The following is a 14,503-nucleotide window of genomic DNA, read 5'->3' as shown; positions in this document are numbered from 1 at the left end:
CTTAAATTTGCCTTGACTCATTTGGGTCCTGCTCTCTGGCTAGAGGAATGTAACCTGTGCCCAAAAGGGCAGACATGGCCGACTCATCTCTTCTGTTGGATAAGTTAAGACTCTGCGTACAGGAACTAAGAAGCTTTGACTAATGTGTATGGGATCAAAGAGGAAGCATTAACCTCCTGGAGAGAAAGTGCCAAACAACACACACACACACACACACACACACACACACACACACACACACACACACACACACACACACACACACACACACACACACACACACACACACCTGGGCTGCCTCGTCTCGACACAGGGAAATGCTTTATTGGACCTTGGATAAACAGTAACTTATAATAAGCTCACATAGAGACATCAAGGAGACTTGACGCATTCTGTCTACAGTGCCTGAAAACTTCACTTCACAGAGCTCAAAACACTTTATGTACAGTTTTATGATAATACAGGTTTATTACAACGTGGGTCTTATTTTTTTTAAATATTGCATCATTTGCTGAGATCTGGGAACACTGCTACAATGAAGTTGACCCCAGATGAACCAGGAAGTCAGTCTGCAAACTAAATGTGTGTTTAATAAATTTACAGTTTGCATTTGTTGCATTTCATTCATGTTAGTTTGGTTAACCTGGGGGGTCTGTATGATCATCTACCCGCTTGTGTTTCTTGCCCCTTCAGACTTGTCGCCACATTCCCAGATCCCAGCGATACACCTGGCAAGTAGAATGCTATTATTCCTGATTAAAATGATGGCTGAAACTACACAAATAGAGCCATGTTGTGAATCTGAAATACCTTTTAAGCCACTAAAAAACAATAATAAATAGAGAGCCATGCATTGTGCCACAACTTTCTATCATTGTTGATTAAAAGCATTCGTACAACTTCAAAAGATAACTTTTCAACTTAGCGCGGTTGAAACAGTAAAAAAGGTTAACATATTTAACACAATGTGGCCAAGTGTTAGGATAATAGACAACCTGATGTCAATAAGTAATTAAGTACGTTTCCACACAAAGAGTAAATCAAGTTTCTGATTCCTGGCAAATCTCCACCTCTACAGTACTGAGAATTCTATACTCACATGTTGTGAAAGACATCAGCTGCTGAATTTGTGACAACCTTTTCTCTCCGGGGTTAGAAAGAGCAGAGGACAAACTGGACCCAGGCTCACGGCTAAACTTCAATAACTATCAAAGCTTGAAAGAAAAAAAAAGGAGTCGGCTGCTTCACGCTGGAGGGACATCGAAGAAATGCTGGACACACATTCACCCATATAACCCTTAGAAAGTGTCTTGTCTGTGCTGAGCCGCAGCGTGCACAAAGCCACTCTGACGTTCTCTGTCACTCCTCCTGGGAATGTGTGCACAAAACAGCTTCACAGTCTGCCTTTAACTCCCGTGACTTCTCAGAGGAGAGAGAGAGAGATTCTGGGGAGAGACTAGACCTTCCAGAGAGAGGTAAAGTAGTATTAAATGCCAGTTTAAGATTGCTTAATATTTAACACAGCCAGAGTTTTGACCAAATGACGAAACAGTTCAGAACCAGAGGGGAAATGAGATGTAGGAATGCCAAAATACTGACTGTAGAAGTGCTTTTTTTTTGGGTGTTCCCACAGCCAAATCCTCATCTTAATGTAAAGGTTCTGTACAAAACACTGCTAGGTTTACTGCTACTGTATAGCTTTGGTGGTGCTTATATATATAATCTCTAGGTATGGTGAAGGGTATGTGATGATGTGGGGCTATTTTAATTCCAAAGGCCAAGGGAACTTTATCAGGATGCATAGTATCCTGGATCCATGAAATAACTGGCCTTTAAAAATAAAAATCTGCCTGCCTCTATGGGAATTTAACATAGTGGTGGACTTACTTATGTCCCCTGTATTTTAAGGAAGAACATTTATTTATTTACGATACATTATTCATTCACAAAGAAAATTGTTGTCCTTAAAGGTTGGATTTTTCAAAATTTTTTAATTAAGACATTAAGATCAATTTCCAAAAGATTGTTTTATTCGTCTTTTTAGTCAACTTTAGAATGGGTTCATAAACTTATGAGCACCACTGTATATTCCATATAATCTCCCCCCAAAAAAAATCCGGTTACACTTTACTTGATGGTATCTACATAAGAGTGACATGACACTGTCATGAACGTGTCATAAACATTATAAACAAGTCATGGTTAGGGTTAGAGTTAGGGTCAGGGTTCATGTGTCATGACAGTGTCATGTGTCATGACAGTGTCATGTGTCATGACAGTGTCATGTGTCATGACAGTGCCATGTGTTCATGACACTGTCATGTCACTCTTATGTAGTAAAGTGTTACGGATGTTTCTTAATAGAACTGAAACACTCAAAACTATTGCTGAAAAATTCTCATCGTCACTGAAGAATTTGTAATTAAATATTGGAAAAATTATTGCAAATGTATCTCTCTATTTCTATTTCTCGGTCTTGTGAAATTGATATTGATAGATATTTATTGTCCCATGAGGGAGATTTGTTTTCACAGTCTGTTTCATGCACACGGCAATATACACGGACAAATACATCAACAGATAACAAAAAGACAGTTATATAGACACGATATATATATATATATATAGAAACAACCACGTTAACGACGGATCTATACAAAGACAGCGATCTATACAAAATCTGTCTCCCTTAACTCTCCATAACGTTTCTATATATGGCTCACTGTTTGTTTTTCTGTCATCTCCCTCCCGTCTCAACCCGATATTCCAGAAATGCTGTGGCTTGGCCAGCTGAGTCAATCCCTGGGACTAAATGGTAAACAAAAAACAAGAGGGTCCGTAATTCCCCAAGCAACTATCAACATCCTCTGACAAAAATATGCTCCACTCTTCACTGTCATAACGCAACAGAACTTGAGCTTTGAGATTCTCCTACATCTTACTTAAAGGGTAACTTCTGTATTTTTTTAGATGCAGACATGCAGAACAGAGAAACACCAACTGAACAAGAACAAAAACCCTCTCCCACCCCCCACCCTCTGCGATCTCGAGGAAAATAAAACAAATAAACAAACAGAAATCACAACTTGCCTAGTCACTCCTCTATTTCTTGTGACGCTGAGGTCACTGAGTCTATATTTATGCTGCTGTGTTTTTCCATAGGTTGATAGTTGATGACTTGGTTTTGTTAATCCTTGCTGTAGAGAACTCAAGCATAACTATGTCTAGAAAATACACCAACCACTGTTTTATACAAAGCGAGTGGGGTGGGGGGGGAGGATCCAGCGCTGAGCTATCATTTTCTTGGTTGCAGTTGAGCCGGCTAGCCAAATTTTCCTCTGTCTCCAAAGCAGGTGTAATTTAGAGTCGTAATTAAGTAACAAAACAATCGGGTCAGTAGGAAGTCGACATCCTATCACATCAGATATTATTGATGTTGTTTTATTCCAAAACTCATGCACCTGTTCACACTCCCAGATTTGTTCAGGTTGACAAAACGTACAATAGGGAGTGGGAATGACTATAGAGACGTATCTCTTCTGAGGAGTCCAATATGTCCTATGGCATATTTTGAAGTGGATAAACTGGTGGTTTGGGTTCTTTGAACAGTGGAAAATGTTGTCCCAAACTGTCTCGCAATTAATTGCGTTGTAACTTCTGTATTTTTTTTAACCTGGGCCCTATCTTCCCATGCATTAGTGTCTAAGTGACAAATGTAAACAAAAATCTTTAAAATTGGTCCAGTATTGAGCGAGAACGCTGTATCCAGCAGCCATTAACCGGGCGGCAATGTAATCCTATAGGGAAAATGCGCACCGTCAATTTCCATCCACTAAAAGTTCAGTTTTTGCCACTGACAGGCTCAGATTATTATTCTAATGTATTCTAAGGGTCTGACAACATTATGGAAAGGATCCCTACAGATATAGACCTTTTTTGTTAAAGAGTAAAATCCTTTATCTTGTAACATGAAAAAGCTCCGAAATCGCCATCGCCTAACTCACATGTCCAGTCCAATACTAGACCAATTTAATAACTCACTTGGACACAAAAATCTGGGAAAATAGAGTCCAGGTAAAAAAAAAAATAAAAGAAGTTACCCTTTAAATTCTACTTAAATAACAGACACATATGTCAAGAAATTGGTCATTTACAGCAAACAGCCATACTGTAAAATTTGAGCTCTCACTGCTCGAATAGGATTCAATGTTACTAGTCAGCTGGTGGTTAAACAGCAGGGGCACGTTCAATCTCAAAATGGTGTGCACCGTTTTGCTGCGGTTTCCTGGTTGAACGACATGTTTCCTCGGAACGGTGTGAAACGGCTTTGAGTTAAGTTGTCTCTCGTTTGGTGGGTGTGTCTCTCGTTTATTGGCTGTGTCACAGGTGATACCCAATAAGCAGAGACGTGTCTGTAAACTCGTGGTAATAAAAAGGCAGTGCGCTTGCGCACACAACAGGGTGTTCAACAACCCCCCCCCACGTTTTGTCGGGGCTGAACGTGGCCCTGATAAATGAGCCAGGGACTGGCAGGCATGATTGAAGCAGCTGATGTCAATCAGCTAATGCAAGTGCACCTTCAGTGCTCTACCTGAACGAACACTATGCTCCATCCCCTTTCTTTTGCATCTATGTGTTTAGTATTTTTTGGAAATTTTTGGTCATGTCCTAAGTAGAGAATGGATACCCGAAACTGAAACAGATATTTAGAAATTATGATCGGGTCACATCAGCTCAATAAGGCATTGAACATTTTAAATTTAAAAAAGCTTATTATGTAGGTGCGTGCGTGTGATAACGTGCGCTTGTTTGCCCCGTGTTCGCTGATGCGCTCATCTGCTGACATTTCTGAACGCCTTCCTACAAACGTACATATGTCATTAGTATGAGAAAAAAAATGAGATTTTAACTGTGTCGGGCTCGGGTTGGGCTCGGACATAAATATCTTAATGCCTGTCGGGCTCGGGTCGGGTTCAGTTACTGCTCTGTCGGGCTCGGGTCGGCTCGGACAGAAAAATGCGGCCCGATCCGCACTCTTGTCCTAAGATAAGTTGCTAGTGCGACAGTACCACTAAAAAACCCACACAGCTGGGGGGTGCCTGCAGGGTCATCATGCAAAAGTTCAACATGGCTAAACGCCATCCAATATTGTCTGGCAAACACTGCGTTTGCCAATTCAACATTCCCGTAATATTCCCTTGTAAAGTGAATCACGTAACTTATTATTTACCTTAAAATCGCAGAGTCAGACAATCGTTACTGCTGCGATGTCAGATCCTTGTTTTTAGTATCATAAACCATTTTGATGTATTTTTGCATCTGATCCGATTTGTTGGATATATTACTCAAACAGGACTTGATTCGGATCATATTTCATCTTCTTAGCGCCTGAAACAACTAACCACCACAGCCCCTTGTGTTTTTCATTACGTAGTGCTATTTTCAGTCTGACTGCAGCCTTACACCTCTTCCTAACTGGACGTGATGCGAGCAAGCCAAGAAGCGGATATCAGATTGTTTCAGTGTTTTCTCAATGAAGATCTCCTAACCTGCTCCGTGTGTCAGCCAACAGGCTAAGCCTGGCTCGCCCTGGCTCTATTTTTGCAAAGATTTTCTCGAATTTCTCCACCTCACCTGGTCAAATTCGACACTGACACCGCCCTGCAACCATATGGAAACAAGGCTGACAAAACGTCATTTAGCTTGGCAAATGTTAGCTGCTTGTTAGCAGAACAATAGTAAAGTGCCAACCTACCTGAGTTTCAGAGGAACACGGCAGTGAAAGGCAATGTTGACAGGCTTTTTCAACAATTGTAGTCGACTGAAAAAGAGCAACGTTGGCTAAAAGGCTATGGATTGTAACAATAAGAGAAAAACATGATGTTATTAGTAGCTTTACTCCTTAAATTAAGCTAATGTGACCATCTCTTTGACTGTAGCTGACTTAAAAAGAGCAGTGTCGGCTACATATCACAATGGGAACTCATAGTATACTGTATCTGGCCACAGTCTGCTCGCCCGCTGTATGTTAGGAAGACGTGTTAGACAGATTAATGCACTCCGGAGTAGAGCTGGGCGATTTGGAAAAAAATCCAATATCACAATATTTTTGACCAAATAAATATCGGTGATATTGTCGGGTAAACCATTGGTGCTTTCACAAAATTGTTAACATAATTAGAGTTTTGATAAATATTCACCAATAATGTGGATACAATGACTAATGGGGAAAAAGGCAACTAATAGAATAGCTAGAACAGTAAGTTCAGATAAATGACTAATTATCATAAATGATTAATGTAGCCTTTAAAACCACAAGAAGACAACATTTTGTCATGTCACGATATCCAAAATCTAAGATGATATCTAGCCTCATACATCAATGCTGATATAATATCGCTATATTGCCCAGCCCTACTCCAGAGACGGAGGCAGAATGCTCTAGATTGGTGATTTCAATTCTATAAGATAAGAAAAAAATATGAAGATCCAACTGAAAGGGTAACATCTGATGCTGAGGTCTTGCCCTCCAAGCAGCAACAGGTCACAAGGACCAAGCGTATCCTAAGTTTGATGACTTTGTTTGACAACTCTCACTGGAGACGTACCCTTTCTTTAATAACCACAACTACGTGCAAAAGATACGGCGACTTCAATTGTGTAAGTGTGATGTTTTGGATCTTTTTTTTGTCGTGCTTATGCAAGGTGCAGTCACGACAAAAATCCCCGTGCTGAAACTCACCCACAGCAGCTGTGGCTGTTTTTACCGAATAAACACAATGAGAGTCGACATCAATCTCTGGAAACCAACAACCACACAGACAGCACTTACCCAATGTTGATCCCAACAAAACATTGGCCCTATAATTTGAAGGTTTATGCAATGCCTTGATAAGCAAAGCAAAGAGGGGAAAAAAAACTTGTTGTAAGTAGCCTAGCGCCTTCCTCAGAAAAGCAACTGCAACCCTGACAAACTGCAAACCCAACAACAACAACAATTCTTTTTGTTTCTAACTTACACTTGTGAAGATATACTGTACATCCTCTCCTATTTTCCCTCTTGCAGCCACTAAGTGCCTTTTCGGCACTAACACGTGTAAAGCCAAGTAACAGTGGAAACACTCCAGTTTCCTGGAAACCCTTGCTCTCTTGTTTCTGTGAGAGGGAAACATTTTCAAATATTTATTGAAATGCTTATCACAGGCTAACCCCATGTCAGATGCAACGTGTATTAGTCTGACTGTGCTGACGCCTCGTCACAAAAAGCTACTTATGGGACACATTTAAATTCTTAGAGAACTCCAAGTCTCAACAGCTCAATGTATTCTCATGAATGGGTTCGTGTGATATCGTAGGAAAAAGTATGCACTACAATTAGTATGATATCCTACGAAGTTAAGGCGACCGGTCACATGAGTTTAGCAACAGTTGCAGTTAAGTTTAGCTGACAAAAGGTGATGACGACAGTTAAGATTAGAGTTTAGTTTAGCTATAGACCACTTAAAATTAAAAACAAGATTGTGGTTTGGATTAAAACAGCGGTCCCCTTAAGTAGTACTCCCGGGCCACAAACACCTATTTCCTGGGTGAAAGTCTTGTGTTTTCCCCTTAAGTTCTTCCGGGACACGAACTCCGCTCCCCGGCTTGAAAGCCCTGTGTTTTAAGACCCACCCATCGTCCCCGACCTCCTCCTTCTTCGTATTCTTATACAGCGGCAGTCACTGTGGTGCATACAGTAATAAATATGGGGAATACGTACGAATTACAGTGCCTTACTTTTTGTAGCTATATGTACGATTGGTTCATGAGAACAGCCTGATCAGCTATAGAAGATTGTGTGTTTACGTATTGCTTGCGTTTATCATGTGTTTTTGCTCATGTCTATCCTTATGTTTATGTATATGTGTGTGATGCCATCTAAGTCAAATTAAGCCTTGACCGCAGTATCATCATCATCATATGACAGAAGGCAAGATCAGGAAGGCAGCTTGGACGGGGCTGGACAGAGACAAGTAAACAGACACAACACACACACACACACACACACACACACACACACACACACACACACACACACACACACATATACAAAAAAAAAAACACACACACATATACACACACACACACACGCTCACCTCCGCTGAAACAGACTTACACCTATTCTATTTTAGCAAGGCCTATTTCCAGCTGCCGCCGAGACACTTTATGGGCGGTGATAAAAGGTAGCCAAGTAACTTCTGACCTTTGGCTATCTGGGTGACCAATAAAAACACTCGGGAGGGGGGGAATTAAGGACGTCAAATACCCAGCAAGCATCCCTGTTCAAAAAAGTCACTGTCATTTTGTGAATTGTTCTGCAGACAAATTCTGACCATTGTCTGCAATTCAGAAATTACTTACAAACAATGGTCACTTTCACAACAATAATTTTTGCAAAAATTATCATTTGAATTGTGGGTGCTGGACGAGAACTTTGGGCTGCAAAATCAAAGCAGAAATATATATATATATATATATATATATATATATATATATATATGAATTAACCACATCACAAATGGTTATAATACATAACTATTAACAATAGATATCAGCTTTTTTGGCACAAAAAGTAGGAAAGTTATTGATTAAAAAACAAAGCTGACCATCCCAACAAGGGCAGCACTTTGAAAGGCTGGACAACAGGCCTGCTGCTATTGCTGAGGGCATAGCATTGCTTCCTTTTTGGGTGGCAGAGAAAGTAGCACTTTGGTCACAGAGTGACCAGCGCTCCCTCAACAGGAAGACCCTGTCCACGCCTGTGGCTGAACCCAGGAATGCCTCGCACTGCGCTCCCGTCCCACAGGGCCTTTGGCTTCTCTGTGGCCACAATTTCACCGCAAATGAATTCAGCAATACCAATGGCTCTCCTCCCTTTCAAAATACGATTTACTATTTACTCCTAGGACAGCATGAAAACCTTGTCAAGCTGAATTAGGATTGTTTTGTGATACTCGGGACAAAACACTAAATACTTGGGACAAAATAACATTTACATTTACTATGATGATATGATGCTTGTAGTGTGGGAGCAACTTTGTGATGCATTAAAGTAAATAAACAATACTCAAAAAGCTTAAAGCGTGATTTATACTTCTGCGTAAAATCAACCCCTTGGCTACGTACGTGGTACGTGGAGACACAAACCTACGGCGGATGCTACGCTGTAGCCTGACGTAGCCTTACGTGCACCTCTCGAAAAAAGTAACTACACGTCACGGCGACGCATGTCGCGGCTTGGTAGCGTTGCATTTCCCCCTACTCATTTCCTGGTTCTCCTCCATAAACTGTTCCTGCTCCAGATTTCCCACCGTGGTCAGAAAACACAGGGGAGACACTTTGTTTCTCTCCCTATGACTCTAGAGTCGCTACTCGCGCCGAAGCTAATCACCGTCACTCTCTGATTTCTCCCTCTCTCTACCACACACTCCCCACACACACACATGCCAGCTCGACGCACACGTCACTTACGTAGGCTACAGCAAAAGCTCTGCATGGAGCCTCCGCTGAACCATAAATCACACTTAAAGGAGACCTATTATCCTTTTCCTTATTTTTGGTCGTATCTATAATGTTTCAATGTCCCATGTTCACAGTAAACATGGCCAAATAATGGGGTAACATTATGTAAAAGTAAACCCAGTGAGCAAAAACTTTCACACGGTGATTTCACACCATTCTGAACACTCTTATACAGTTGCAGCAGCCATGGGCAGTATGAGAAAAAAGTATGAACTTGAAAATGAGCATTGCAGGTCCCCCTTAAGCATTCATATACCTGGATACACAATATCTACCCTGTGTCTTGTCTCAGAAAACATTCCAACACGGGTTTGAACTTGAATATGACTTTAGTGTGAACCTAAATGTGACTTCAGTTTGATCCCGTCGCATGGGAGTTCTAAAGAAATGAAAGTGTGAAAAAGTCTTTAAACTCCATTAGCATGCAGGAAGAATCCTTCATCTGTGTCACGCAGAAAAACAAAAGCAGCCTTGTTTCAGAGGTCAGCTTGCTCTGTGTGTGTGTGTGTTGTGTGTGTGTGTGTGTGTGTGTGTGTGTGTGTAGACACAATCCCCTCCTTGACACAGCTTGTGCAGCCTGTTATTGAACATTAACTCCTGCTGAGGTGTGTTTGCTCAAAATTGACAAAAGTGTGCAAGTAATCCATCGGTAATGGGTCACATACAGATACATGAGTGTGATAATATACTTACTTAAAATAAGTTAGAAAATTCTAGTTGTGTGAACTTTATTGCATGTATGCCTAAAGTGGCTATAAGGGCCGTGGCTGTAAACATTACAGGGTTCCCTGCCTTCTTTGTGTGGGCTTGTATCTGTGTGTGTGTGTGTGTGTGTGTGTGTGTGTGTGTGTGTGTGTGTGTGTGTGTGTGTGTGTGTGTGTGTGTGTGTGTGTGTGTGTGTGTGTGATAGATGCACAGACACTGTGTATTCATTTTGAATTGTGCTGTATGTGCATCAATGTCATAATTCACAAGTGAAAGACGAATCACTACGATGTTACATCTAGCGCTGCTCTTATGGTGCGTTTCCACTACATGGTACCTGCTCGACTCGCCTCGACTCTACTTGCCTTTTTTGGTTTTCCATTAGGAAAAAAAGTCCCTGGTACCTGCTAACAGGTACTTTTTTTAGTACCACCTCAGTCGAGGTTCCAAGCGAGCCGAGGCGATACCAAAAGGTGACGTGAAAGCGACAGAGAGGGGGGTGTCCTGAACAAACCCGCCATTTTTAAATAGTTTAGCCAGTTTGTGTGTGTGTCGCGTTAGGTCACGGCAGTTTACTGCGGCGCCGCTATGACGACCAGCCATACCAGTGCGTCGAGTCGAGGCGAGTCGAGCAGGTACCATGTAATAGAAAAACGCCATTAGTGCACGTGTTTTTATCTTTGGACTGAACTCTGGCAGTGTGTGTGCCGAGCTTTACCCGGTGAAGAATGCAGTACAGAATCTGAAGGATTTAAAGCAAAATACAATCTGTGTTCCAACTGCACTTACCATCTGCGCCGTCCTCACAAATCTGATTGAAGTTTTCGTATGAGTCCCAGCGGATCAGTGGATCTTGTGTGTTGTAGTCAACCGAGACGCTCGGCCCGTTCTCCAGTTGATCCACACCTTGACCCGAAGTACAAAGAGACAAAGCAGAACATGTGAATGTCTTTAATTTATAAGAGAGACATAAAACCTACCACATTCAGAATGTGAAAATGAATGAGGAGTCCATAATGTTCTCCCTAAAAAAGAGTGAGATTTCCATGTCTTTTTTTAATTATAAAGCAGGTCGAGCTGCTATATAAATGCTGTGGAAGTATTAAAACGCTCAATCCACAGAGAAAAGTCTTTATTCCGAAACTGTGCCTTTAAACGAGCCGTCAGGACTTTGTACTGTTGTGATGTCACAACTATATTATATATTGGTAGAGAGGGCCGCTACGGTGCCATTAGTCATTCCCCGGCCGCAATGGCAGTGCAGGGCCAGATGTACTAATGCTGTTGCGCCCACTTCAGGCGTATTAGTTTTGCAACGTGCGCGTCAAAGCATGGCGAGGTATGTACAAACAGGCCGCACTGAGGTAAAAGCGCAGACCACCTGTCGCGGGAACTGAAAATGGCAAATTGCGCTTTTCCGTGTCATGCATATAAATTCATGGGAGGGTCAAGGGGAGAGTGGGAGTTTTCCATAAAGAGATGGGAGGGGAAGCGTAAAGTGCGCCTAATTATGTACATATGTACATATGTATTATGTATTAAGAACGAGAGCAATCCCGGAAGTGGAACGTCATGGATATAGACTACATGTTATCTCACCCACATTTCCTGCCTGCCTCTCTACAATTAAAGGCAAAAAAATAAGTTTGAAGGTGGAATACAATGTGTGGCAAATGCTCCATTATACCAACCATGTATCTTCTCTGGTCCAAAGGAGAAAATAAACTCCACTTTTCCATACTCTGGAAACCTTTCATCTGCACACAGGAAATAAAAAAGAGAAAATGAAAAGGCAATACATCCATTAAATATTGTACTAAACATGGGGTCATATTTTAAAACTAAATGACAAATTATAACAACAGTCATTGTGGACATTCTGAGGACTTTCTCCCAAACGTGTTACCTTTGAATGTTTCATCAAGCTCGTCTTTCCCGAACACAATCCCCAGGTCGTGAACAGCGCACGTGTGAAACTGCACCCGGAATATCACGTCTCGGCACGGGCTACGGTAGCGCTTGTGGTAGCACTTGAGCTGAGAGGGTGAAACACATCAGAGGAAATTCAGACAACACTGTACGGTAGCTGCACTGTGTTAAACAGTGCCAACAGAACTCAACCGGCCACTTTATTGGGTTGGATAGCAGTTGGACACTTTCCTTTTTATCTCCAAAGTTACACTGAATAACAAATAAATAACCAATTCAGGATGTGGAGTATTTATACAATGTGTCAACTATGATATATATATATATATATATATATATATATATATATAATATAAAAAAAGGTTTTCAGAAAATTAAATCACTTCTATGACCTGAATTGCTGAGCTGAACACAATATAAAATGATCTTTGTGAAACGCCAGCCAGAGACATGTCAGCTTGATTCAGCGCTCCTTCTTTCTCTACACTGGCTTACAGCTAGAGTAAGCATTTAAGACTTATATATATATATATATATATATATATATATATATATATATATATATATACACACCCCTCGTAATGTATGGTCTCTCCACAAGCATTACTGTCCAAACTGGGACACAAACGGCTTTAAGAGCAACACTAAAACCACACAGGAAAATCTGCCCTCTCCCTCCTGCTGTTTCCTGATTTGCAGTCTGGACCTGTTTTTTTTACAAGGACCTCACATTTACAGGTACTGGACTGAATATCCCTCAACCCAAACAACTTGCAGCTCACAAACTGCAGCTGTAAAGAATAGAAAAAAAACTGAAATAATGATATAGAATTTACTGTTATTGTACTGAAACGTAATACAAAAAGGATTGGCAAAAGCAGAAAATCCGCAGCAGCTAAAAACGACATTGAAATATGATTTTCAACGAGGGTGGGACTGACTTGCTTTCCAGAAACCTATTTTCTACTTGTGGGGCCAAATAAGACCAAAACATATACAAGGTTCCCAAATCCCCACAAGCACATAAAGGACTGAGGAAGAGAGGAAGGCGAAGCAGAATATCCTGTGCATTAGTGCAGCTTTCTGGGGAAATGGCAAACCTCCCACGAGGGGTCCGTTTCATGAGGAAAACAATGCTGGTGAGCCAAGTGTGAGAACAAAAAGTAGAAGGAAAACATTAATTAACAGCTTACATGTTGCATTTAGATCCTCAACCCATTTTCATTTTCACGCACAGGCTTACAACTAACTAAAGCCCTTTCCACCCCCCTTGTGTAAATAAATAATGTGTAATGTTAAAGGAATAATTCGACATATCAGAACATAGGCTTATTCGCTTTTATACCGAGAGTTAGATGAGATGACACTGTCAGCTACAGCCAGAAGAAGTTTACCGCAAAGACACAGAGAACAGCTAGCCCGGCTCTGTCCAACGCTAACAAATTCCACCTATCAGTACCTCTAAAGCTCAATAACTAAACTCTTCATATCTCAGCCAAGAAATAGTCCAGCACATACCCCCCTCTTAACACTGAACTTGTTATTTTTACATTTTACATTACATTACATGTCATTTAGCTGACGCTTTTATCCAAAGCGATTTCCAATTAAGTGCTTTCAACCTTGAAGGTACAAACTCCGGACAGCAAGAAGTAAGTGATCACTATGCACTTTATTTATTCATTTTTATTATGTTTGGGGCATTTTCAGCCTTTATTTGGATAGGACAGCTGAAGACATGAAAGTGGAGAGAGAGGGGGAATTACATGCAGCAAAGAGCCACAGGCTGGAGTTGAACCCAGGCCTGCATCATTGAGGAGTAAACCTCTATATATGGGCACCTGCTCTACCAACTGAGCTATCCAGGCAGCCCACTATGCCCCTCAACAATGCACTATATATGATCATACTGCATTCTGTCTCTACTATTATATGGACTATGGACTGTCTGATTTCTCAGAACTCTATGCACTTTATTTGCTAATGCACTTTAATAATGGACTAACATGACCATACTGCATTCTGTGTTTTATGTCTTTTTTAAGCACTGCTATAAAGAAAAAGCACTTTTAATGATTGCACTACTGGTTAGATGTCAAACTGCATTTCGTTGTACTGCTTGTCCTTACTTGTGCGATGACAATTAAGTTGAATCTAATCTAATCTAAAGTGCAAGTACATTAGCTTAAAATAAGCCAAACTACTACTAGTCATTTTTTTATTTATTTTTTTCCTCATCCAAGGTGCAGTTGGAAGAGTTGTGTTTTTAGCCTGCGGGGGAACATGTGTAGACTTTTCCACATTTACA

General features: G+C 41.0%; 1 protein-coding gene across 11 annotated transcripts in view; it reads right to left on the bottom strand.

The window, feature by feature from the left end:
- The window catches only part of tns1b (tensin 1b), a 247,597-nt gene that overhangs the window by 48,115 nt on the left and 184,979 nt on the right, over positions 1 to 14,503 (bottom strand). For 9 of the 11 annotated variants that reach the window (XM_039817480.1, XM_039817471.1, XM_039817474.1 and 6 more), the window contains 3 exons: positions 12,173 to 12,302; positions 11,958 to 12,023; positions 11,056 to 11,178 (listed from right to left, as the gene is read on the bottom strand). In XM_039817480.1, the coding sequence (XP_039673414.1) occupies positions 11,056 to 11,178; positions 11,958 to 12,023; positions 12,173 to 12,302 (319 nt within the window). The remainder of the gene's footprint in view (positions 1 to 11,055; positions 11,179 to 11,957; positions 12,024 to 12,172; positions 12,303 to 14,503) is intronic. The other 2 variants (XM_039817472.1, XM_039817481.1) reach the window with 1 other exon arrangement.

Source organism: Perca fluviatilis, chromosome 12 (genome assembly GCF_010015445.1).
Source record: "Perca fluviatilis chromosome 12, GENO_Pfluv_1.0, whole genome shotgun sequence".
NCBI lineage: Eukaryota > Metazoa > Chordata > Actinopteri > Perciformes > Percidae > Perca > Perca fluviatilis.
Note: the sequence above shows the minus strand (reverse complement) of the source record. Positions and strands in the feature narration are given on the sequence as shown.